Here is a 27,063-nt window from a genome sequence, read left to right as displayed (position 1 = left end):
TTTGGTTGTTGAATTTAACTGAATTTAATTTAGTTCAGTCTAATTTTAAATTAAAGCTAACATCTAAATATTCAACATCTAATTCTTAAATTATAAAATTTATTTTAACTCAAAATTTCTTTATACATAAAATTCATAAATTTTTTTAACTTATATTAATATTTAAATACGTTTAAATTTATTTTAAATAAATTTTACGTAATTTTCTCTACTAATTCAACTTATTACTATTTATAAAAAATTTAACTCAAGTCAACTTTACTAAATTTTTTTTTTTTGATAGCAAACTTTACTAAGTTAAACGTAGCCTAAAAAGCTACTTTTGAGTGCATGGGAATTTCCAAATTTAAAAAAGGTGAAGAAGACTTGCAGCATTGAAGAATTTGCTCAAAAAGTGGACCTTTTGCATTGGATTAGACTGACCCACTTCACTGCCAATCAATCGCAGAGAGACTGCAGCAGCGTAGATCTCACATGCTGCGGTGCCCGAGATCTCAGGCTGACGCGCTGTCGGATGCGAGTGGTGTTAGAGGGATGGTGCCAATAACGTGAGGTTTTGGGAGGCTGATTATTCAGGCAAAGCACGTGTCAATGGAGAATCCAGTCGGGAGACACTTCCAATGCCGAAATAAGGCACGGACCCGGAAAAAGAAAAAAGGAGCAGAACACAAGAAAATATGATGCCAAACACCAAAACGCACATAGAGCATACTAGAAGCGGCTGCTGGTTTGTGCTACAGACGACCTGGTCATCATCATCGTGATTCGTTAATCTTGGTGACAATTTGAGGCGCTCGCTCTCTTCTCTCCCTCGCTGTTGTGTAAACTTAAAGGGGTCCTCTTTTTCTCAGTTTGTCTGTCTCAAGACTTGAGCTTTCTTAGCTTCCCTTACAGGTAGACTTTCCCCCACTTCTTACTATTTTTTTTTTTCCTTTCTTTCTGTATGTCTGTGATTTCTTTTGTTCCTTCGACTTGTAATGGAATCCCGCTAATCCATTGTTTATATAGTTTTCCTTTTTGTTTCGCATAGAAAGAAATTCATGATATCTATTATCTGCGAAGAAAAAAGACGAAAGACATTCAATATATCTACGTTTTTACGTTTCATCCTTTTTCCTTCTCTATTCGATTTTTGTTTTCCCTTTTATGAGTCTTTGCAAGAACCAGCAATAGGGAGGAGAAAGGATTATATTTCTCGTCTCCCAGTTTTTGTTAGTTTGTTAATAACTTAAGTCAACGTTGAAATTGGCAAATGAAAAAATTGGTTCTGGCCTAACATGTAGATGGATATTCGTAAAACAATACCAGATTTTTCCTTTCTCTCTTTGTTGTACCCCAAGTTCTTTTTTGTAAATACGAAATATAAAACTGGTTCACTGCATCTGTCCATTGTCTCTGTGCCAAATCAGCTAGCCTCTTCAAAGAACAACGGCATAACAAACCTTGGAGTTTTCCATGTTGGTTTTCTTTTTTTGGCTAACGAGAGAGTTAATTAAAAGATATGACGAATTTCTGAGCTTGGGGCTTTTAAAAATTCCATGGAAAGGTACAAATTCTTCTAGTATTAACATTCTCAAATCACTTACTATTGCTCTTTGCATTACCATCACCACTATTATCTTCATTACCGTCACCGCCATCATTGTGATCACCACCACCCCCCGACAACGTCACCACTGACGTTATTACACTATAAATTGTTATTACAGCTCATTGCTCCAACAATTTCATCATTGTTGTAACAACCATTATATTCTACTTTTTATTTTATATATACGAAAAAAATTAGAATTTAGATTGATGGGATTGGGATCCTGTTGATTCGTATTCCATAAATTGCTGAAATTATTGTTCATTCAAACACTACAGAACTTATTATCATGATATATATATTTTTTTCAATGGTTGTGCAGTTCTCGTACTTTTGTCTCTATACTTCCATTTTGCATTGGATTTTTATTTAATTCCATATGCATATCAAGCCAAAGTGACAAATATATCAGATCATATATATCGCTCTATTTTTTTTGGCCAAAACCTGGACATTGTCCCCCTTAGTTGTTTTATGTTTGCTATATTTTCTTGTGGTCCTGCAGATCAAGCTTGCTGACAGCACTTGATGTACAGAAAGGAATTTTTGGGACTTTTTACTTTTGAATAGAAAAAAGGAGATTAAAATGGCTGCTACCGAGGGCTTCATTGATGTTCGTGATCATGGAATGTCTCTTGACAAGAAAAAGGGTAGAGTGCAATGCAATTATTGTGGTAAAGTGGTCAGTGGTTTCTTCCGTCTAAAGTGCCACTTAGGAGGTATACGTGGTGATGTTATCCCTTGTGAAAATGCTCCTCAAAAGGTGAGGGAACAGTTTAGAGACAGTTTGCTTGAAAGAAAGACAGAAGGCTTTTACAAGGAAGTTGGAGAGCCCTATCACCTAAATCTTCCTCAGAAGAGGAATTGTTGTCCTAACCTGAACACTGTTGAACATAAGAAGCATGAAATCTCCCTAAATGGCAGTTCCTATTTTGCGAGGCATGTTGATACAGACTCTTCTGCAGAAGACACTCTGTTGGACACTGCTCCTTGTCCCAATGGAAGTATAGGTTCCCAAGCAGCCATAAATTGTGAATCAAGAAAATATTCATCATCAAGTGAAGCCCAAAAATGCATTGCTAGATTCTTCTATGAAACGGGTGTAGATCTCAGTGCTGCCAATTCTCCTAGCTTTAAAAGAATGATAAATGCCACACTTGGTCATGGTCAGATGGAGTATAATATCCCTAGTTGTCAGGAACTAAAAGGGTGGATGCTTCATGATGAGATGAAGGAGATGCAAAAGTATGTGAAGAATATTAGGCATTCATGGGCAAGCACGGGGTGCAGTATTTTGTTAGATGGATGGATTGATGAAAAGGGTCGACATCTGGTTAATTTTTTGGTGGATTGCCCTCAAGGCACTGTTTATCTTCGGTCGTCTGATGTTACATCCCTCATTAGTGATGTTGATACATTACAGTCGTTGTTGGATGGAATTATTGAGGAGATTGGAGTTGACAATGTCGTTCAAGTGCTGGCATGTTCTACAAAGGGTTGGATGGGAGATGTAGGCAAGCAATTCGTGGATAGATGCAAGAGAGTAGTGTGGACTGTGAGCGCATCCCATTGTATTGAGCTTATGCTAGAGAAGATTGGGATGATTGAATCTATCAAAAGGATATTAAATGAAGCCAAGACAATTATAAAGTTTATTTATGGCCATGAAACCGTTTTGAGCCTTTTGAAGAAACATACTCTTGGCCGCGACCTAATTAAGCCCTCCAAAACGAGATTGGCAATGCCCTTTATGACTCTAGAGAATATTGTATCCGAAAAGCATCATTTAAAGGATATGTTTGCCTCATCTGAGTGGAAAACATCATTCTGGGCTTCTAGAACAGAGGGAAAGAGGGTGGCTGATTTGGTGGGAGACCAATCTTTCTGGAATGGAGTTGGGAATGCCTTAAAGGCAACTACACCACTGGTGCGTGTTCTATTTTTGATCAATCAGGCTGATAAGCCACAGGTAGGGTACATATATGAAACAATGGATCAAGTAAAAGAGACAATTAAAGAGGAATTTAAAAAGAAGAAACCCCATTACATGCCTTTCTGGCAAGTGATTGATGAGATTTGGGACACCCATCTCCATAGCCCCATCCATGCTGCAGGGTATTATTTAAACCCAAGTCTCTTCTATTCAAGTGATTTCTTTGGTGATGCCGAGGTTGCATTTGGCCTTTTGAGCTCAATTGTCCGCTTGGTACAAGATCAAAGAAGTCAAGATATGATATCCCGACAACTTGAGGAGTACAGACATGCTAGAGGTAGTTTTGAAGAGGGGAGTACCCTTGACCAAAGAACCAACATGCCTCCAGGTAAGGGAGCTCTATATTTTCTCCTACTCCTTAAAACTGTTGGTTAATTTGAGCCTGTGAAAATAAAATATTTTAGAATTTATGTGTGTAAATTCAACTGCAGCCCTGTGGTGGTCTCGTTATGGAAGGCAACATCCTGAGCTACAGAGATTTGCCATTCGTATTTTGAGCCAGAACTGTGATGGTGCTTCAAGATACGCCCTCAAAAGGAGTTTGGCTGAGAAGCTAGTCACAACTGGAAGGAATCCAATTGAGCAGAAACGATTGAATGATCTGGCATTTGTGCATTATAATTTGCAACTGCAGCAGTTTCAGTCAGGCACAAAGCTTGACATTGTGGCTGAAGAGATTGACCCAATGGATGATTGGATTGTTGATGAAGCACCAGAGACTGTATCTCAAAATGGTCTATTTTCATTGATAAACTTTGATACTAATGGGGAAGGACCTTCTAATATTCGGGCAAAGAAAGAACCCTGGTAAGGTTGGGAAAAGGATAGGATAGCAATATAATTTTCACAGGATTCCAATAGATGCTTTAGAATCAGTGTTACTATAATGTACATGACATTTTTGTCTCCTTTATGTATATATTTGTTATCTAGCTTCGCTTATGTGCATTTACATCCATCATCTTTTTGAACTCACAGCCCTAGAGTTAGCAATCAGTGTATGTATGCATGCACGCATGCATGCTTCTGAACTTAGAGGTGATTTTGTTACTGATCATAACTTCTGTTACTTAAAGCGTCTGGCTCCATGTTTAGAAGTTGTAACTTTTCGTGATCTCAACACCCCATATTTGAAATTGGTTCATCTTCGAAGGCATTTCGTGGATGCTCATTATATAACCTGGAATGGCGACCAAGGTTTGAGAACTTGAACCGGATTGGGTGCAGAGGTTGAACCAATAACTTGGGCTTAATTTGGGTCCAATCAGACACTTATACATATTGTGTATATCTCCCCTCGAATTGTAAAAAATATTTTGGACAGTACGCAATTACACATCAAGTTTGAAGTAAATGAGAACCATTTTTCCTTCTATCCCTCACCCTTCCACTGGAGCTTCAAACTTCAGAAATTGCGAGCCATGGTCAGTGCTCGGATTCCCACTTCTAACCTAAAAGATAGATTTGGGTCTAACCTAAAAGATAGTTATTGTTTAAAATTGTATAACGAAGAGGCAAAAATATATGGAATGAATCTAGTTCTTTCTAATAGGTTCTCCGTTTATTTTACCTAAAATGGATACTATTCATTAACGGCAAAAACATTGATGCCCCCTATCAAAAAAAAATAAAAAAGAAAAATACATTGAGGGCCTGGTTTGGTTAGCCAAATTATCTCATTCGGGAGCTGTACGATTAAGCCCTAAAGTTGGTACTGGAGCTAATGACCATTCAGTGTCCAATTCATCTCCAAGGTTTCGAAGATAAAGGATTTCCTAGGGAAAGAGGATGGTCCAAGAAGCGCTATCACCGCGTCGTAAGAAAGATTTTGATCCATTCCCTGCGGCAATTGAGGAAACTCGAAAAACAGGAGAATAAGAGAAGGGGAATGATGCTACGGGGGAATGGACGAAGGAGGACGACATTTTCTCTCAGTCCCACGTGAAAATGCAGCATTTAATTTTCTGCCAAGTCTTGTTTCGTCCGCAAGGTGTGCTTGGAAACACCTGTCTGTATTCAGAGTTTTTCGTTAAATAAAAAAATTATATGAATTGAATTTTGTTACGAATAAGTTAATATGTGTATTAATATTAAGTTTTTTATATTTATAATTTAAATTAATATTATTTTTAATAAAATTTATTTTTGATCAATCACATTAAATTAATGTATATATCAATACGTAGTTATATTTATGACTAGATTTTTTTATGTAAATTATATATTTACTTTATATTTTTTAAAAGAAATAAATTTATTAATTATTTTTATATATTGATATATACTGTAAGAGATGATAAGTAAAAGTTTTTATTTTAAAATTTAAAAGTTGATAAATCATACGATCAGGTGATAGAGGAACAGAACAACGACGCATTGCATAGAATTTTCCATTTTACGAGTCTATTCTGGACAATCGTCATCGTCTTTTTTTTCTTTGTTTTCATACGTTTAATGCCGTATCCGAAACTCGAAAGCCCACGCGATTTTGAGCATTAAATGCGTCGAGAAAGTCAAGCGCGAGTGCAACAATTGCCAATCTTGCCTGCTCTCATCTTTTGCCCTCACTAGCGAGCACGCCATTGTAGTCAGTGTTTGAAGGTCACGTTAGACTTGTGTATTCAAACCAATCTTAACATTCGCGGATGAAAGGAACTTGGAAGGGTGGTAACAGCAGTAATGTACGGTTCACGCATTTCTACGTAGACGCAAATAAATCATCTCTTCTAATTATAATTATCTCATTTTATTTCACATAATTATTATAATTTTTTGAAATTTTTATATAAAATATAATAAATAATTTAATTTTTTAAAATCTTAAAATAAAATTAATATTAAAAAATTATATTATAATAATATTTTATTAAATTCTTAACAAAATATCTCATATGTACTGCATGATCAAACAATTTAAATATGCAAAACAAACATATTATAGTTTTGAAAACCCAAATCTTAAGTCGTAGTCTTGTGTGTATATCTTGGACTTTGGTGCACATCCTGGTTAGAGCATTTTTATTAGATTATCTAAATATAAATGAAAAATTTACATAATATGACATGATTTATATTTAGTTATTCCACTTAAAATTTATTATCCATCTATTAGTCAAAATAATAATAAAATATTATAAATTTAATAATTTTTTTAATTTTTTTTTTCTAAATTAAGAGCTTATATGGAAATACATTATTAGCTTTTATTAAATAATATGAAGAAATAATATAGGATGAAAAATGAGAATGGGGAGGGAGAATAGAGGAAGAGAGAGTGTGTATAAAGATATTATTTTTTATTCATTTATATATGAAATAGTAATAATCAAATTTGGTTCCAAACCTTGATTTTACTATAGCTAAAAGTCAGAAATTTTGAAATTAGATAATCCAATATAGAGCATTTTTAAATTCTATTAGTTAAATTTCTCATTAGATTTACATTTGCATAATCCAATGAGGATGCCCTAAAAAGTAGGAGTGTCAAATCGTGTTAACGGGTCGTGTTTGTGTCGTGTCAAAATATGTATATTATACTATATAGCTCAACCTTAACCCGACCCGTTAAGCTTATCGTGTCAAAATCTCAAACCCTAACACGACCCATTAACATAACGGGTCGTGTCATGTCAACTCGTTTTAACCCATTAGTAAATATTATAAAATAGATTAACACGATATAATACGATCCATTTCAAACTATTTATGTAAATGGGTTGAATAGACATGAAATTAATCAGTTTGACCTGATTAAATTTAGTATAATTTTATATAAATTTTAAAATCACAATATTTATAAAAATTATAAAACTAACTACAAGTTTAAAATTACAATCCAACAATAAAAATATCGAAATTGAAATTTTAACAATTTTATTTTTAGATATAAGAATATAATTGTAATTTAACTTTCTTATCGTGTCATAACGGATTAACCCGTTATCAACCCGTTAAGCAATCATGTCTTAACGGGTCAATTCATTTTGACCCGAAAACTATTAAGACTAAACCCTAACCTGCTATTATCGTGTCGTGTTCGTATTGGGTTAACGGGTCGTATAACATATTGCCACCCCTACTAAAAAGTATCACTCTTTGCTTTTCTAAGCTTCGTGCACAAACAGACACATAACTCTCATTTCTAATTTCTGTTATTCTAGTTTTTGTTATTCAAAAATTCTGTATTCAGTTACATCTGTATATTTTTTACATATTTTATTAATATAATTGATTGTATTATTTGTTTAATATAAAATAATTATTTTTATTAATTACATCAATAAGATGCGTAAAAAATATATTAAGTTGTTGTATATAGGGAAAGGAAGTCTTTCTTATTATTGTTTCAGTTCTTCTACGGGCAGTCAAGTTGATGCACACTCTACGCACCCCCGCTAACATGGCAGGGAATTTTTGTAAATTGCAAAAAAAAAAACAAACAATCTGCACTTGAGAGAGAAGAAGACGTATGGGACCGATCCTATAGCTTGCTTGCCCTCTTGTTTCGACGAAACTAGCTTGTTCTGATGCTTTTATGGCATAGTTTTATGGGTGATGTACTCATACATAGTTGGCAAAGCTTATGGTATAGTTTTGAGAAGAGTATTCTTGGAGATACAGAGAAATAGAAAAGTAACAGGTTTTTTTTTTTTTTTTTTTTTTTTTTTTTTTTTTTTTTTCTCTCTTTTTATTATTTTCTTTAACATGCCTATTTTGCATGTTTTCACTCTCTTTTGTTCCCCCCTTCTCTTCCCTTCCCTTCTTTTTGCTAGCAATTTCATATTTTTATACCTAATATATGTTGTAAGCTATAAGTCCTGGTACAAAAGGGTGTAGATGCCGTATGGCAAACACATGAAGCACAAACACAATTTTTTTAAGCAATATGTGGAGGCTTGTTCTTCCGCCCCTTGCCGGAAGTGATCAATTATTTCTCTTTCTATTTACTTTGCTTTAATTTTCTTGCTTTCAACCCGATAGGAATTGTTGGTTTCTTTCAACTGATATCTATGCCGTGCGAGGTGAAACAGTGCGCGGTGGTGCAGCATACAGTATACTGAGTATAAAAGGTGCAGCAAAAGAAATATGTTATCGTGGGAATCTGAGGAGGAGTGCCATGGGGTGAATCAAGAATGAGCTTGCGAGGAAATGGGAAAAAATGAAAAGGGTTGGGGAAGAACGAGAAGGGTTAAACCCACGATTTTAATTTGGCCTTCAATTTTGTTTCCCACTTAAAGCAATCTGCACCGTTTCATTAAATTCGTTTCATATCAGCACGGGTTCACAAGGGGTGCCCAAATTTGACTACGAATAGAGTTTTTATTATTGGAAAATTTTATACATAAGCTTCATATAACATACATAATTTTTTTTATTATTTTATTATTATTTATTTTTATTAAATATGTGGTATATTATCATATAATGAATAGACAAATTCAAATATTTTACTTTATTGTCTGGGAGCAGTTATAGATTGCAGTGCCTCAATTGTTTATTTGTTTTCTGCTGTTTGAAAATTGAAATCCCTCCTACTGAAATCCCTCTAAGATGCTCCACTCAACTGCATATTTGTCATTTTCCCCTTTTTTGGAACGCTCGAGCTCATAGGCATGACACTGCCCCGTTGACATCAATTACAGTTGGAACTTGGAAGTGTCTATGTTTGATTTAAATTGATTTGCATGAGAGAGAGAGAGTGAGAGGCATTTTCAAGAGAGAGACGGAGTTTCTCGGCAGCTTGTTTTTTACGGAGGATATTTCAGTGCTTGATGTTCTTCGTTTATCTAAGGTCTCTTTTCGCATCCTTCTGATCCCCCTAGTTCTTTTTCCTTTTTTCGTTCCACACCTTTCGTCACTTCAAAGTTCAAAGGCAATACGTTTCGTATGATAACTGGTTTTCTGTTAAAATGGGTTTTTAAAGCAGGAACAGTGTAGTTTCAAATCGCTCTTTCTCTCCATCTTCCATTCTTTAAGTTTGTGGGATCTGCAACTCTGTTTTGTGTTCAACCAAAGAGTGGGGTAGCGGGTCCGTATTTTTTGTTTTCTTCTATTATGTTTTTGGGTTGAAGATTCAGGAAAATATATATTCACTGAGGGGCCAGATTTTTGTCGGTGGACTACTGAAGGGAAGGAATGGGATTCGTTTGGAAAACAGGGACCACTAAGATCTATCATCTGGATTGTTCTTTTCCCTCTTATTTGTACATAAAACTTCATCATGTCCCATAGATTGGATGCTTATGTAAACCACATCCCATTGCTTTACTTGACTTATACTGGTCTCCCCAACCCACTTTTCAAGCTCAGAAATCCCAAGCTTTCTATCTGTGATTCTGATGAGTGTGAAACTTCACTTTATTCCTTTTAGGACAACCATCAATTTTTTTTTAGCATTTAAGATTTTCAAGGGGAAGAAAGGGGGCAAAAGCAGCTAGTTCTCTCTCCGAACCATGTTTAAAGACTGTACAAGGGTATGATTCTGAAATTCTGTCCTTTTATTTCACAACGGAGACAACTTTTGACTTCCATGTGGGTAGTGAGGTACCCCACGTTTTGTTTTTCTTTGTTCTTTGCATTATCAATGTGCAAAAAGCCCTTTGCTCCTGATATGGTCATTTCACCTTTTCCTTTGTGGAGACAATCATTCCCTCCTAAGCTCTTGAATTTAGTGTTTTTTTTTTTTTTTTTTTTTTTCAGCTCTGAATTTCATGGAGAGAAAAATATAAATGAATGGTTAATGATGCTCTTATGCAATATTATTCAATTTTCTCCGTCTCCTGTTGACGTTTCTTGCCAGGTTCGTTGGTTGTCTTAAATTGGATGTAGAAATCGATTGGTCTCACGAGCTGTGTTGGTAATATTTGTAGGGACGTGTTGAAAATGACCGGTAGCTGTGCATTCATGAGTTTTTTTGTCTTTATTACATGTTCACAGGGCTCACAGTGTTTTCCCTCTAATTCTACATCTCATATGCCCCTTCATTCAAGTTATTCTACGATTGTTGGTTTTAGGTTTCCCACTCAAAATGCAACGGGGCCAGATATTTGATGGTTAAAGTGAATGTACTGGGGTTAAGATGATTGTTTGCACATTGGCATTATAGTTTCTGGTACTGGAAGCCAAGGTTTCTCAGGGATTTCAGTTTGTGTGTTAAGTGATAAATGCCAAACCCCGTTATCAAATGATGCCTACCTCGCCAGTTGTGGAATCTGCCTTGATCCAGTAAGCATGTAGCATTCTTAATTCTTTGTTCACATACAGGAGTCTGGCTCTTCTTTATTTATTGTTCTTTCCAATGATTTCCTTTTCTTCTTTCCGAGTGCGCTTTGCAGGAATGGTTCTCTCTCTACGCCATCGGGTTCTACTGAGAGTTGTTGTGATGCAGAAATACATCTCGCTAATGTGGATGAAATTCGGAGTGATAACTTGTCCTTAGAGGTGAGCACTGGTGGAGCTTTCTTTTTAGGGGTTGATTATCTTGAAAATCTTGGCTTCAAAATCAAGGGACTAGTTTTCAATGGAAGTACTTACTTTATGTGTTGTCTGACAGTAGAGATTTATTGGGCTATGCCACTATATGCATAATGGAACTGGGAAAAAAAGTTACTTTCCTCCTCCTCCTTTTCACAGTAATTCATTTCAACTCGCTGTTCTGCAGATCTGATGATCTGAAATGGTTCTGTATCAGAACACTAGTCGCATCATTCTCCTTAAGTTACTTCCAGCTTGGAATTACTGTTTATTAAGTTTTCATTGAAGTGTCTTTACAGTTGTCAATAATGATACCTAATTTTTGTTGTGATGTTCAAATTGTATATTTATTGAAAGTAATCATGGCAATTTCTTTAATCTTTAGGAGAGCAATCTTGCAGATGAGGATGGAAATCTTGGATCGTGCACTAATAGCAAAAATGACTATCCTTCCAGGTTTCAGCTTGAACAAGACGTAATCTTCTTTTCCCTTACTTTGAGGTGCAATAGCAAGACTTTTGTGCTGATTGCATTTTAATATGTAATTTGCATGTCTTTGGGTGGGTACATTTAATTTTCAGAACTAGGAATCCCTGAATAAATTTTGAAGTTGTGTTTTATGTTTGTGAATTAGATATTAGTAAATTGGTATTGAAAGGAACACGGGCGGTAGCCAAATTTGAAGTTTCAATTTTAACTGGGAGTTAGTATCTGGTGTTAGATGACCTTCTAGTGTTGAGTGATTGGAGCAGATAACTATTTCTGTCACTTTGCTCAAGTGGTCCATATGCAGCTGAACAGTAAGTGGCACTTGTTAAGCACTTCCTTCTTCAGTCGCAAGGACTTCTGCACCATTTGCATGGTTTCACATGTTTATATAACCATTGCTGAATGTTTTGTTAAGTATGGGTGGATTATAATGTCTTGTTCCCATTTCTGTAGAGGCTTTTGTTTAGAAAAGGGATACCATGGGAGCACTTGTCACTTAAGTATATGAAGAAGTGGTGGATTCTGAGTGTGGGAGTATTCCAAATTCATGCTATGCCAACTTTGAAAATGATGCTTGTTTTAGCAGGTGCATATAATGCTGTATTGGTAGTTTGACAATAAACTTGTGTTGGTTCAGTTTTTTTCCCTTTTTTCAAAGGACATATTCTCCCAGGTGATGACATCTGGGCATATTTAAAAAACCCTGTGGACATCCTAAAAGGCAAATGGAAAATTTGAGGCAGCTTTATACACATTGCAGAAGGAATGGTGTTCTACTGCTTCAAGGCAGTCTTGGGATTAAACATTTAATCATCTAATCATTACAACTTTTCCAAATTCCAACTCAAAATATAATAAACAATTCAATTTTTTCAAATCCCAAAATAATAATAATATTAAAAAATAATATTCTTACAATATTTTATTCAACTTTTAACTTTCATCTCAATTCAACTTAACTCAGCTCAACATCTAAACACAGCCTTAGCCAGTTAAAAGTATCTCAAGTTATTATCCTCAAGATTGGAACTGGTATAGGATTAATTTGTCAATCTTCAATGATGTCAATGGAAACTTCACATATCAATAATCTTTCAGATAGCTTATGAAGTATGAACAACTTATTTGTCATGTAAGAAGTATCACATAAGAACGAGACAGCTTTCATCAAAGGCAACTTGCCTGTAGCTAATGTACACGAAAATGGATGTGCCTTTGTGATAGGTACAAAGATTACAGCAGCAGTTACAAGAAGAGATGGAACTACATGCTATCCTGGAAAAAGCTATTGAGAAGAATGCTTCGAAATTCTCAAGTTTTTCATGTCTCCCTCATCAGGTTTGTTATCTGTTATGTTTCTTTTGGATTCAGTAACATATGCTTTGGGATGGAAGTGATACCATGAACAAATTTGAAGAAACTGTCCTGAAATTTAAAATTTTTGAAGCAGATTTCACATGTCCAAGTATTTTTTTGGTTCAGGCTAAAAATGTATTATCATCTACCCTGTATTAAGAGCGCCTTCTTGTTCATTAGGGTCGTGTCTTAAAAAATGGAATGTAGGATGGGGTGAATTAAACTTCTCAGACTCCCACTTCCTTTAATGAGGATATGGGTTGTTCAAGCTTCTTGATTTTTCTCATTGATATTGCTCATATTTTTTTTACGCCGGCATTTTAGCGTTTTACCATAAAAGGATAGTATGGCAGAATTATGTCACGGGGACTGCTGGACTTTTCTGACAGGCAAAAACCTTTACTCCCTTATTTTAGTTTCATTGTTTGTGGAAACTAAACAATATAACAACTTGATAGTTCAGAAGTAACTCAATGAAGTTATATGTGTGGGAGATGGTCCCTGCCTGTATAGTGTGGTGTATTTGGAGGGAGATAAGTGATAGAAGTGTTGTGGATCGCAAGCAGACAATGGAAGAGTTTAAAGTTTTTGTTTTTCAGTACTTGTTCCCTTGGACAGCCTCTATAAATTTTAATGGGCTGAGTTTTCACTATTTTCTTGTATCCTTTTATATTTTTAGTTTGGTGTTTCTATTGTATACAACTTGTATAAATGGACTACGCCTTTTGTTTTTTAAGAAAATCTTTGATTACTTGTGAAAAAATTACTTTACAATAACTTCAGAGGAACTTGCCTATTATCCCTGTTGACTTGTTAACTTTCTAGGTCTCAAGTAAGTAGAGATCATAAACTTCACTCGTTGGCTAGGTTTTAATATGGATTTGATTTTATGATAGTCATATGTTTTCATATTAGTATAGGTTCAGGAGCTCCTATCCAATATTGCATTATTGGAGGTCAACGTTTCAAAACTTGAACAAGAGATGGTCTCTTTGCATTTTCAACTTAGCCAAGAGAGAAATGAACGGAGGCTTGCAGAATATCGTTTGAGGCATTGGACATCTCAGTCAACATCTCTTTGCTTGTCTGGCATTATGGATACTTTGGTGTGTTATCTGCTTTTATTTACATCTAAAGCCTTCCCAATTGGAACAATATTTTTATCCTTGAGAAAGAAATGAATTCTTTTTTATCTTGTGTGTGAATATCCATTTTGTTTCCTTCTTAAAGCTGTAAAGTATCCTTGGACAATATTCTTGCATTGATGCAAGGAAATTGGGTTTTGGCATAAAAGAAATCACTTGGGTATTATTCACTTCCAGTCCTTCATTTTTGTTCGTGTAAACATCGAATATTTAAGTGTTTTGAATTGGTGAAAAAATTCAAAGGCATTGAAGTCAAGAATTCAGAGGTACAATCGCCTTGCAAGTGACAAAGGCTAGAGAGAAGCATAAAGTAATGTGCATAGAAATATTGTAGAAGGATATGATACATCTAGAGGTGACAGAAAGTATGGAATTAGCGAGAGTAACTTGGATAAAAAGGATATATATGGTTGACCCAGTTAGTTTACTAAAACCCTTTCCGGAGCTTACCATAACCAGTTCCAATTAATGGTTGGCTTGATTGAGTTGATTTTTTAAGTTTAAAAGCATCAATTTTGGACTTCCAAGTTTAGTTAAAAACCCATTGCTGGACTTCTCCCCATATTTGGAGGAACGATGCATGGTCTTGTGTATCTGTGTTACTTTCATATCACGAGGACAACTTAAATACACATAGGCAGCTAAATACTACATGCTTTGATATGCTGAGATTGAATTTTTAATTGCTATACTTTTCTACTGCTGGTATAATCATAATGGTTATGAGATAACTCATGCCGTCTTCCATATGGGCAATTCACACACAGTTGTACTGTATATGTTCAACTTTTTGCAATATGGTTAAACTTTTTCTTGCATTATCCAGAGTTCACCTTTGAAGTGTTCAGAAGCTTCTGTTTCTGAAGTCAGCGATTCCTCTGAATATAGCACCTGCCAGGAGCTGAGAGATCAACCATTAGAATCTACTAACAAATGTACAGAGTCGGTAATAGAGGTATCTGTCTAGTGTTTCTCATACAGGTTTTGATGGCTTTAGTTTGTTATACTCGTGAGAATTCAGTTTGACCCAAAGCCAATGTGTTAATTATCCCTTGTTGAATTGATCCTTATATTTTGTTCAAAAAAGTGGAAATGTTGGTTGAATCTTTAGTTTTATAGTCAACAATTAGTAGGAATCTAACATATGATGCTTCCATCAGAGTGTAGTGGACTCAAGTGCACTTTGCCTTGACAAGAAAATGTCTATGAAAATGGATGTCAAATCCTGTCGACCTGTAGATCTCACAAAGCTTCCTAAAGGGATGCCACCGGATGGTCTTTGGGATCAACCTAATCAATTATCTGAAGAGATGGTGAGATGTATGAAAAGTATATTCATGTCTCTGGCAGATTCTGTGATACCATCCAAATCATCTGCATCAGAGATCCACTGCTCACCTCTGTCACCACGTGGAACATCGCCACGTGGTCATCTTTCTGGTTCATCTTGGTGGTCCTCATCTGAAAGGTCAATCATTTCATCATGGGTGCAGAGCCCACAAATTGATATACAGAACAACTGTGAGGTGTTGGCTTCAGAGAATGCCTGTGATCCCTATTGGGTGCGGGGGAAACTAAGTTGGGCTGACATTGGAATCTATGGACTGGCAACTGAAGTTTCTTGGATGTCAGTTGGGAAGAAGCAATTAGAATATGCTGCAGGGGCACTGAGAAGGTTCAGGTATTTCATTTTTTTTTATAAGTAAGAATTTTATTCAACAAATGTAATAGGTGAAACCCATGTACACAGGACTTCATTTAGTTCTTTTGGTTTGGATTTCCTTCTCTTTCTCTTGGGCAGACTACACTTATGTGAGAATTCATAAATTTCAAGAAATGTGACTTAAATATATTAAGAGAAAAATTACAGATGGTAGTTGAGATTGTTTGCATTCTTTTAAATTGGTTGCTTGTTTCAATCTAATCTACTTCTGGTTTTGTTTGCATGTGACTTCTTGACATTTTTATGTTTGATTTGACTTGGGCCCTACCTACATGCTTTTTTCCCTCTATGCATGTTAATTACCTGGTTCAGTCATTCGATCTTCTTTTCTTGTCGAGATTGTGTATTGATATAGGAGGCATACCCATGGTATTGAAAGGTCCCTGCAATGGTATTTATAATCTGAAATGGCCCTGTTGCATGCATTTATTTCTCTGATAACATGGGTCTGACAAGTATAATGATTAGAATACTCTGTGAATCTTGAAGTCTTGCATTTGAATGGTTGATTTGTTGCTTGAACATAGAGTTTATTTGTTTGATTTTTTTGAGAGCAGGGCACTTGTTGAGCATCTGGCAAAAGTGAATCCTATCCATTTGAGCTGCAATGAGAAGCTTGCTTTCTGGATCAACCTATATAATGCTCTGATCATGCATGTGGGTTGCAATATTTTCTATCACACATGTAGTTTACAAAAAATAAGCAAGGCACTGCAAACACCACAAAAAGCACTTCCAAAACTTGTGAAGCTTTTATAAAAAACAGGTTAAAGTTTTTGTTCTCTTGTGGCAAAATATGAACAGGCATACTTGGCATATGGAGTCCCAAGAAGTGACTTGAAGCTCTTTTCTTTGATGCAAAAGGTTTGATTCTGACACAAGTATTCCCGTTTTGTTTCTGTGCATTTAGAAACATTTGTTTTCTGAATTGAATATGGTTATCATATGACATTGTCAATATGTCATGCATCGCGGAGCCCTAGCCAGGTGCTTAGGTAGTTGGTTGCTAAGTTTTGAAATGTCACTTGGGGATCCAAGCACTTTGGAGAGTTCTCCAGTTCTTCAAACCTCACATGGGGTCAAATAGAATTTGTTGGATTTGTTAACAAGCATAAAGTAGGCAATGACACATGAGTGGGGCCAGTTCATTCTCCATTTGTGGCAGAGTTTGCTTCTGACCTATTAAGGTTCAGCAAAGATATTAGTATAAATTCTTAACCAGTACTCTGAAAGATTAAGCCGAAAGAGGATGGTTAAATTTATCTCCTACAGTTCCTCTCACACGTGGCCCCTCATGCATGGCCATCGACATTAGGACATGTGGTTGCTAATTGCATAGACATACAGACAATGGTTGGTTCTGGTACCATACCAAATGCTATCTAGTTGTTGTAAGAGCTCTTTTTTTTTTACACCGCCTTTTTATGCATGTCTATGTCATGATGTTAGAATCCAACTTCATGACTTGGTATGGAATGAATGACTCAGCTAGCTGATCTCCATTAAAATAATTGATTAGATGTCTCATAATTCTCTTGTTGATGATATGGTGATTGCATGCTGTGGCCAAGTCAGTCAAGGATAGATGTTCTATTTTTAATTTTCATATGACCATTCCAAGGATAGTTTTGCAGATGCAATTGACGGATGAGTGATTGTTTGTGGTTTTTCATGCTTGGGGCATGTCGATTGATGATTATTTTTCCAGGTAGCATACACTGTTGGGGGACATTCTTTCAGTGCAGCTACTATTGAGTATGTGATTCTAAAAATGAAACCACCACACCATCGGCCACAAATTGTATGACATGCTTTTGTAATCTGTTAGATTCGTTCTCTCTTTTTTTTCATCATTCCCCGGTTAACGTTTATATGCAAACTATTATCAGGCTTTGCTTCTTGCCCTTCACAAGCTGAAGGTATCGGAGGAGCAAGGGAAGTCTGCAGTTGATACACATGAGCCGCTCGTAGTATTTGCTCTCAGCTGTGGAATGTACTCTTCACCAGCGGTAACCTCACACTTTCCACCAAATTTTGAATGGGTTGCTTTGTATTTAGTTCTCCTGTATGCTGGATCTTTATTTTACATGACTTGGGGAAGTGCAGGTAAAAATCTACACTGCTAAGAATGTGAGGGAAGAGCTTCAAGAATCACAGCGTGATTTCATTCGAGCTTCAGTTGGGATTAGCAGCAAAGGGAGGTTGTTGGTCCCCAAAATGCTACATTGCTTTGCCAAAGCCTTTGTGGATGATGCAAATCTGGCTGTATGGATATTGCATCACCTTCCGCCTCATCAGGCTGCCTTTGTTGAACAATGCATTTCACAGAGGAGGCAGAGCCTTCTTGGTTCACGCAACTGTGGCATTATTCCATTTGATTCACGCTTCCGTTACCTATTCCTGCCGAACAAAACTCCTCTTTGGTAATGTAGCAGTGCCAAGTTTGCACCGAAATAGAACTGGATTTCCTTGCCCTGGGAAAGCCAATACGAGAATAGTGTCAACTGTAAATGACGCTGGAAGAAAAATTACATTACAACTCTATATGAAGCTTAGCCTCCTCGAGAAGGGTGGTGGCAGTTTTTGTCTCCTGCCTTATACCCCCCAAGTGTGTTGTACATTTTGTTCATGGATAAAAGGAGTTTACATACAGTGCTTGTAGGTGAAGAGTTGTACATTTCTTTAGCCCAAAAGTTCAAATAAGAACTACATGTTTCCTTTGCTACTTACTGTTCAGAACTAATTTTGTTGTTCATGTTGCACAGCATCTGCATTAAGGAGGATGCCTGTATCTCGAATTATATAAAGTTTGCTGGTATATAACAGAATAAAGGACCTCTAGTAAACAGCTAGTAGTTGGTCTTTCAACAAGTCTATATATCCAGCCACTATAGGACTTCCTGCAGGAATCCACATAATAGGAGTGCTATTATGCAGGAACATGGAGATCAGTCATAAGTTTCTCGAGAAAAACCACAATTCAGCTACACTCCAAAATGATTAGTCGGTCATTTCATCATAGTTGGCAAAGTTAACAAATTTACAAAACATTTTTCTAAAGTCAAAACCACATGTGAACTTGTACTCCTAAAAGACTTTTGGGAACTCAGTTATTGTCATGATAGATAATTAAAGGGGAAATGGGAAAATTCTTGGACACATCCTCAATTTTGATGACATTGTGAATGGAGCATTTTACATGAGCATAAACAGTCGAATTTCCAGGAGCCGGATGCCATATCTGCTGCACTTTGGGATGGTCGATAATGCCTAAAGGCTAATTGGATCTGCATATTACATATTTTACCACCAAAAATAAACTTCAGTCCTCTTCTAAGAATTAAGTTCAATCCCCAGACCTTACAAATAAAACCGACTGTATTGTTAACGAGTAATGTTATGTAGAGTTGTGGAATGTGCAAGTACAATGCAGTTGTTTTAAAAAAGAGTGAACTTTACTATTAAAAAATTAATTTCTTTTCATATAGATTTCATATTTATTCATTTTTTTTAAATGATTACACGTCACTTACGCACTCACGACTACAATAATCATTTCTCATTCTTAACTTCTATTCCTTCTTTGTCTCAACTGTGGATCCATCAATACATATCAGCCATTGTGCTGAAATAAACTTTCCCAAAGGTATAAACACTTTGATGCACTTTGGTGAAACATAGTCACTATATATATGTCTTATAGAAAAAAATCTATTTTTAAGACCGTATCTTTTATAATTTGATTTGAAAAATAAATCTTAAAATTTAAATTTTATTAATCAAATCTTACCATTTAAGTGATATGAAAGACGCGCTTTACATACTGGCTTGAGACTATAATAACTATTTTTTAATACAAATATTTTGTACAATCTGAAAAGAGATACAATATGTGGACCACACTATATTAAATGTTGCATGTTAAGAACATGGACTCACATTAAATTAAATACAGTAAAATCAACCTGCGATATCTATCTCTTCAAATCAAAAAAGTTGTTTGAATGAACAAAATTAGAAAATTTTGATCGATATTGCTTACATCTACAAATTAATATGATTTTATTGTATTTAATAATTAAATATTGATTTTAAAAAATAAAACCACCAAAATGAATTAAGGAAAAACAAAAAAAAGAAGAGCACAAAGCCACACGGACTTCCCGAGCTACCGACTCTTCAGCTCGTTTCTCCCCGCTGCAGACTCTCCGCTGAAAACTCGAACTCCCGTAGCGTTTTCCACTTTACATAGTTGGTTTCGATTTTATTTTCTATTTGGTTTGTGCTTCAATTATTCCTGAGCTCAGTTATTTCAGTTTATGCTATTAAGTTCATAATAATTCAATGGAGTCTGTGAACTTTTGTTTGTTTTTTCTTTTTCTGTAGACTTTTCTTTGTGGGTAATATTAATGTGCGGCGTATGGTTTTGAGTTTTTTCCACTTTTCCATGCGACTGCAAGAGTTAGCTCTGTTCTGTGGATTGTGTAACTTTAATGGCGTTTTCTGTTTTGTGATGAAACCTGTGGTGATTGCGTGGAAAAGTAGCAAAACTTGATTGAATTGATCAAACAAAATTAGGATCTCTACGATTTATTTTAAACGCCAGCGGTGTATTTGTTGGAGGTTTCATATTCTGATAATTATAATAGAGAATATGTTATTCTAGCTCTCTGTTAATCACCTTGTTCTTACTACTTTCCCCTTCATTGAAAAAATGACAAAAAAAATCACCTATATTCAATATTATTTTTACAAGCTAAATTTTAGATATTTTATAGAATGAGTTAATCCAGTGTTAAGTTCATTTTCATTCCCGGCTGCTCGAAATGATAGAAGAATCCAATTATTGCAGAATCCACATAAGACTGTAACGGTGCAGTAGTTCATGTGTTCCAAATTAAAACCGAAATATAAATCTATTTGCTGAGGATTTCCTTTCCCCCCCCCCCCCCCCCCCCCCCCCCCCCCCCCCCCCCGCCCTTAACTCAGCTGTAGCCAGGTCTGTAATTGTTTTTATCCAATGAATTGGGATTAAGGCCTAGTTAAGTTGACAGCTGTCTGGATCTTCTTTTCATTGATATAATTGTGCCCTTGTGAAGCTTTGGAAAGGAAATTTAGTCCCAATCATTTTCTTGGAACTTTGTAAAATGCTTGATTGTTTTTCTTTTTCCTTCACATTCATTTTCATGGAAAGTGTATTCTCATTTTGGTTGATACGGAAATTCTATCCATTCAATCTTCTTCTGTTCTTATTAAATTTATCTCAACCATCTTCTTTCACATCTTGTCTCACGTTCTATTTTGATAATTATATTCCTAAATCCACCCTCTACACTGTTTGAACTTGCAGTAAAATTTTTCGTTTGGCACATTAGCACTCTCTTTTTGAAATGCTTCTGATGCTTTGGCTCTTGCTTTGCAGAATTCTAATGACAGATAATGGTAGAAATGACGATGGCATAATAACATCGGTTGATACCTCTGTTGAAAAGCTTCCCAATCATCTCCTGATAGAAGTTTTCATTCGAGTTCCTGTCTCAGATTGGGTACAAGTATCTTGTGTGAAAAAGGAGTGGGCCAATCTGTTTTGTGGAGAATGCTTGTGGCAAGCTGCTCTAGTCAAGCTTTACCCTTTGGCTGGCCAAACTAAAAAGTGGCCTGGACCTATCCCTCGAGGGCCAAGCAGAAGGTAAAGTGTAGCCCCTTTTTCTTTTATATTCGGAGAACATTAGTTTCTCAGAGATTCGGGTAGCAACATCTAGTTTTTGTGAAGGTGTGATACCATGGAATACAAAGGCATTGTGGCAAGTCTAACATTGAGTGGGTGATATTAGCATTGGTTGGCTACTAGGTATAATTGGGTTCATAACTAATTCCAGTGGTTTGGGGACCTGGGGTATGGCACAAATGTGACTTGTGTTTCCTTAGGTCATGACATCAGCTTAGGGAACTAGAAAGAGAAGAGAAAAATGAGCGTTAGTTAAGACTTAAGAGCAAGGAAGAGGGTTTAAAAGATATTTGAGGGGGTTCTTAGGTATCACTTATCAATCAAAGCATCCACATTTTTTGATTTCCTCATTACCTCCACCAATATCAATTCATGACTTATAGGCTATCATCTAACCTGCTGGCCAAGTTTCTTCCTGTCAACTATGAGTGGACTCAAGAGTAAGTTCAAAAGAGTCACAAACCAACCCAAGCTAGCAATTAATACCACAAAATAAACCTAAATGTGGACCAGTCCAAGAAAAATACCATAATCCCAACACAAAAGATTATGAAAAAAGAACACACACACACACACAAACAAAACAAAAAACCCCAGGAACTATGTAAGCCCTCGAATAAATTTTTCCCCTCACACAGGTTTTACTGCCGTTCAGTTGCTGCTCGCATCATCATCTAATCTTTGAGTACCATGTATTCTGTCTATGGACCAATCATATGAAATTCATATGCCCTCTTGCATTGGTTTCAATGTCATTAGGTAGTTTCTTTTTACTCACTGAAAGTAGATTTACTTGGCCTTCTTAAAGTCTCATTAAATGCCTTCAGGAGATTCACAGCTTTATACATGAGTAAACACATTTTTGCTCTGGATGGTGAGATAGACGAGCTTGTGGGCCACATTTATTTGTTTTTGAAAGAGCAACTTGAGCTTTCCACTACGCCACCTCCTTCAGGGATACTTCACGGAACAATGATAGGTGTGTCCTCTATGCTTGATCATTTTCTCACTTACGAATTTCTAATTGTAGGAGAATATCTATCTTTATTAATGAGTGAGCAGACTGCCAATTCCCTTCTCGCATTTCATCAGTAGAAGAAGGTATATAAACATCTTAAAAGAATCCTTAGGGGTTGGCTCAAGTGGTAAAGGCCTTGGTTTTGGTGATATGCTCCCTCCAAGGTTCAAGGTTTGAATCCCATTGGGTGCAAATAATCTCTAAGGGCTATCGGACTGGAGGGTTTTCCCCTTGAATTATCCAAGGTGCACTTGCAGAAAACTATTTGCCAAGGGCATGTGCAACCCCAGGATTAGTTGGGATGCTGTTCCTAGACACCCGGTGCCAATAAAAAAAATATAAACATCTTAAAAGATGACCCCTTTTACTTTTTTTTAATTGAGCCTTGAAGGCAGGCACTTGCCTGTGCTTGATGAACACGTCTACAATTTCAGTCTATGTGGTTTTGAAAGCCCATTTTTTGTGCCTTTCACATCCTGTGATGTAGTTACACTGCGAATGTCCTAATTTTCAAAGTTTGTTCCTTGGATGTCGGTCTTGTTAAATTCATACTCCGTCTGTTCCATATAGCATAGGTGAGACTATGCATGATGTAGCGTTGGTGAGGCTATATTTTATGTAGAATTGGTGAGATAATGTTTTATGTAGCAAGAAATATGTTAGTCCAAGTCCATTGGTAGAACCCGGTCATCATGCTTAATCAATTGAACTACTGAAACTGCAAATAATACTTTACCTGATTTCACGCAACCTTTTCATCTCAAGTAATGCGATTGTGATCAGCAGTCATTAGTTTCTTGTTAGAGTTCCCACAACTTGGGTGTCCTCCCCACCAACAAGATCTTAACTTAATTTGTGTTTTGGCAGATCAATTTATTGCTTGTGGCAAATCAAGTGACATGGCCCATGAGCTAGCTTCACAGATCTGGCTGGCCGTTGTTGACGGTTTGGAGGAAAATGAACGCACGTTTTGCTTGCTTAAAAACCTTGCACTGGAGGCCGATGTAAGCTAACACCATCCATTAGTTTGTCTTCTGTCATCCGAAAGTACAGACACAAACATGCTCACACATCTATTCTGAACCTACGTGTCTTCTACAGTCTTAATTTACTGGATGCCCTGGCCCATCTAATTTTCTTTCTGTGGCTATCATTCCCATATGTTGATAATGGTTTATCCATTGGCCTGCCTCTACTATTTGCAGGTTTTTCTTCCATTCCCATACTCTATATCAAGCAAAGTCCAATGGAGGGTGTTTGAAAAGCTGTTCACCGATTTCCGTGACTGCTTTAGTCGTGTGGATTACTATGATGTATTGGCATGCGCCAAGAACAAGTTTCAGCCGATACCATCAGCTTGGTTAGGTTACTAGCCCACCTGAGATGCATATCCCGGGCCACATCAAGTGTTTGTACATAGGAATGTAAGTGTTGCCTTGCCTTGGACCTTGCTATTAAGTTGTGAAATTCTCTACAGAATGTAAAGGATAAAAGGAAACTGTATATTGCTCTTCAAAATTGCTTGGTAATGACAACTTTAGCTATCAAAACTGACACATCAAATAATAAGTCAGTGACAACTCATTAGAGTACCTGAAGGACTTTTGCAACTGAATGATTCTCAAGCTTAGGACAAGGGGAGAAAACAAGTCAAAAAATAGAATGGCTGTTTGAGTTTTTTTTTTTTTTTTTTAAAAAAAAAAAAAAGTAATGACACAGGTACTTCATAATCTTATTTATTTTTAGAATGTATGGGAGGGGCCCAACAGAGTCAAAACCCTCAGAGCTCCTTACCCGATTCAATGTGAATTTAGTATTTACCTTTAATATTGCATAAAGTTGTATACTTTTTTTTTTCCTTCTTCTCTTTACTTAAGATCTGGAGTTAACATTATTTTATCAGTCTGCAAGATTTGGTGGGATCATAGGTGTACGAATGCTGAACTTTTTAGGTCAGTAAGAGATTACTTTATTGTCTACAAATAAGAAAGGACAGTGACTGGTTTAAGCTTAATCAACGTGTCTCAATTAATTCACCTCCCCATTTTGCACGGAGCCATCCTTTATTTGTTTTTCTTTTCTTCTTTTTACTTTTTATTATGTTAATCTCTTTTGTTCCAAGCGGCCTTGAACTTTAAACCAAAAAAAAAAAAAAAAGAAGTAGCATTTGGTCCGTACTGTCCTCGTTGAAGTTATTAAAAAGACAATCATGTCCTTGCCATGCCACTCAATTTGTTTAACTCAAAAAATTAAAATATACTAGAAGAGAGTATTTTATTTTATTTAATTATTATAATTTTTTTAAATTTTTACGTAAAATATAATAAATAATTTAATTTTTAAAATTTTTAAAATAATAATATTATTAAAAAATAATATTTTAATAATAATTTATTTAATTTTTATCTAAAAGACAAACTATCTTATCTCATTTTTAAATGCAAAAGAGCTCAGCTTTCTAGAGTTCTAGACTCGTCCACTTTAATCTATGTAGACTTGTCTACTTGATTTATTCATTTGAGTAATGTATTTTATAATTTTAAGATGTGTAAGTTTTGCATAAATTTTAAAAAATAATGGAGTCTGCTGTTAAAAAAAAAAACCTTTTTTATATGTCTAGATTTATCTATTTTTTAAAAGAAAGTGCATATCCTAAAAGTATAAATATCAATTCTCTATTCATTTTGCTGGGATAAAAAAAAGATTTTCCACATATTATGACTCAATGAATGCATTTCTTAAAAATATATTTGGTGTAACGGATAGATTTAGATTATTAGCAGTGAACTAGCTACTCTTTAGTCAAAATTTGTTTTGAAAATATATATTTTTTAACTTTAACTAGCCACTTTTTACTATTATTAAATAACAAACTCTAAATCTATCCTCATTTTATTTAAATATTCATATCTAATATTCATTTTTACTTTTTTTTTTAAATTCTTACAGTAATTCTCTATTTATTCTCATGATAATTTATTCCCTATCAAAATTCACACATTAAACTCTTCAAAATAGCACATTCTCTTTAACTGACTGTTAATAAATGAGAAAAAAATAAAAAATAAATAAAACAAAGCAGGAAACTCCAACGAAAATGTCAAAATGACGGACTATTGAAGCACTCGATCCTTCAGTTGTGAATTCTCCAACAGACTGCAGTAGCAAGCACAAGCAGCCCACGACTAGCCTAACAAACTCCACCACAGCTGTCAAGAACGATGCAGTGCCATCTGTCATACTCTAGAATCTTCTCTTATAACCACCTGAACAATTGTACACCGTCTGATCTATCTACACGTGAATTACTTCTCTTTCCAAAGGTGTATAAATGCTCACTGTGACTGTAATGAAATACAATGAAAAGAAATAATATACAGAGTCTTCTTGAAGGACTTTTCTCGAATGACTCTTGTGCCATTTTGTTCTAATATGGTATCTAGAGCCATCACGGACTAACGTCCCTCTCATTTTTTTTTTTTTTACAATGACCATTCTCGACACTCCCCTAGTTACTACAGAAATGGAAAATCCCATTGTTACTCCCCGTAAATACCAACTTCACTCTTTTCTCCCCACCACCTGCTATCAATCCCACTATCATCACTGCTTCCTCTCACTTTATCACTCTCAAACTTAGCCATGACAATTATTTACTATGGAAGGCACAAATTGTGCCGTTCCTCAAAGGACATTGCCTATTTGGCTTTGTCGATGGCTCATATCCTTCCCCCCCACCTGTGATCAACAACTTGACTAATCCGGATCATCATGCCTGGGTTTTGCAAGATCAGTTGCTCATTTCCACCATTAATGCCTCTCTTTCCGATCCCATTCTAGCTTAGGTTCTTAACTGTGGTACCTCACATGCCATCTGGCATACATTAGAAACTATGTTCTCTGCCCAGTCGTCTGCTCACGTTATGCAGACTCAATTCCAATTAGCTACACTTAGAAAGGGATCGGAATCCATCACCTCTTATTTTAATAAAGCCACGGCTCTTGCCTCCACTTTAGGTGCTGCGGGCCACCCTCTCTCCAGCTCCAAATTTATTACGTACCTATTGGCTGGTCTTGGCAGTGATTATGAGTCCTTAGTCACGTCGCTCACCACACGTCTCGAACCATTATCTACTCCTCAAGTTTTCAGTTATCTACTGAATCATGAGTCGCGCCTTACACATCAAACTAATTCACTTCTTTCAGGCACTGCTATTACAGCCAATTCCACGGTTCGAACAGCGACTCCCAGTGTCTCTGGAGGACGTGGCAGAGGAAACTTCACTCGAGGCAGGGGACGTGGCCGTGGTGGATATCGTGGTGGTCGTCCTCCTCAGTTTCTACATCGCAATGGACCTGTATGTCAAGTTTGTCAGCGCCTAGGCCACTCTGCACTTAACTGTTATCATCGGTTTAATCATGCTTTTCAGACTGCTCCACCTCAGACAATTGCTGCCAACTTCAGCTCTGCTCCCTCTACGGCTTCCTCTTCCAACATATGGTTCCCGGATACAGCAGCGACAAATCATTTTACCTCGGATTTTGCC

The 27,063-nt window shown here is 36.1% G+C and overlaps 3 protein-coding genes across 11 annotated transcripts; all 3 read left to right on the top strand.

Moving 5' to 3' along the window:
• The first annotated feature begins 410 nt into the window (after positions 1 to 410).
• LOC122300851 lies at positions 411 to 4,526 on the top strand. The gene is made up of 3 exons (XM_043111780.1): positions 411 to 894; positions 2,097 to 3,912; positions 4,016 to 4,526. The coding sequence occupies exons 2-3, from the start codon at positions 2,178 to 2,180 to the stop codon at positions 4,393 to 4,395; spliced, it is 2,115 nt and encodes a 704-aa protein (XP_042967714.1). The 5' UTR covers positions 411 to 894; positions 2,097 to 2,177; the 3' UTR covers positions 4,396 to 4,526.
• A 4,510-nt stretch (positions 4,527 to 9,036) lies between these two features.
• LOC122300850 lies at positions 9,037 to 18,495 on the top strand. Of its 7 annotated transcripts, none has more exons than XM_043111774.1 (14): positions 9,037 to 9,375; positions 9,955 to 10,057; positions 10,598 to 10,808; positions 10,919 to 11,024; positions 11,443 to 11,532; positions 12,771 to 12,884; positions 13,823 to 14,008; positions 14,874 to 15,002; positions 15,208 to 15,728; positions 16,328 to 16,427; positions 16,575 to 16,634; positions 17,479 to 17,571; positions 17,660 to 17,779; positions 17,877 to 18,495. In XM_043111774.1, the coding sequence occupies exons 3-14, from the start codon at positions 10,768 to 10,770 to the stop codon at positions 18,195 to 18,197; spliced, it is 1,881 nt and encodes a 626-aa protein (XP_042967708.1). In that variant the 5' UTR covers positions 9,037 to 9,375; positions 9,955 to 10,057; positions 10,598 to 10,767; the 3' UTR covers positions 18,198 to 18,495. The 7 variants fall into 7 exon arrangements, with proteins under 7 accessions (XP_042967708.1, XP_042967707.1, XP_042967710.1 ...); XM_043111776.1 differs by lacking the exon at positions 9,037 to 9,375 and adding an exon at positions 10,284 to 10,383 and having other exon boundaries at positions 9,382 to 10,057; XM_043111773.1 differs by lacking the exon at positions 9,955 to 10,057.
• A 1,369-nt stretch (positions 18,496 to 19,864) lies between these two features.
• On the top strand, positions 19,865 to 24,108 carry LOC122300848. 3 transcript variants are annotated; one of them, XM_043111770.1, is made up of 5 exons: positions 19,865 to 19,999; positions 21,193 to 21,459; positions 22,326 to 22,477; positions 23,384 to 23,520; positions 23,722 to 24,108. In XM_043111770.1, exons 2-5 carry the CDS (start codon positions 21,200 to 21,202, stop codon positions 23,887 to 23,889), a joined length of 717 nt encoding a protein of 238 aa, XP_042967704.1. In that variant the 5' UTR covers positions 19,865 to 19,999; positions 21,193 to 21,199; the 3' UTR covers positions 23,890 to 24,108. The 3 variants fall into 3 exon arrangements, with proteins under 3 accessions (XP_042967704.1, XP_042967705.1, XP_042967703.1); XM_043111771.1 differs by having other exon boundaries at positions 19,878 to 20,021; XM_043111769.1 differs by having other exon boundaries at positions 19,893 to 20,048.
• Positions 24,109 to 27,063: the final 2,955 nt, after the last annotated feature.

Source organism: Carya illinoinensis, chromosome 2, assembly GCF_018687715.1.
Source record: "Carya illinoinensis cultivar Pawnee chromosome 2, C.illinoinensisPawnee_v1, whole genome shotgun sequence".
Taxonomy (NCBI): Eukaryota; Viridiplantae; Streptophyta; class Magnoliopsida; order Fagales; family Juglandaceae; genus Carya; species Carya illinoinensis.
This window is presented reverse-complemented; position numbering and strand designations above follow the sequence as displayed.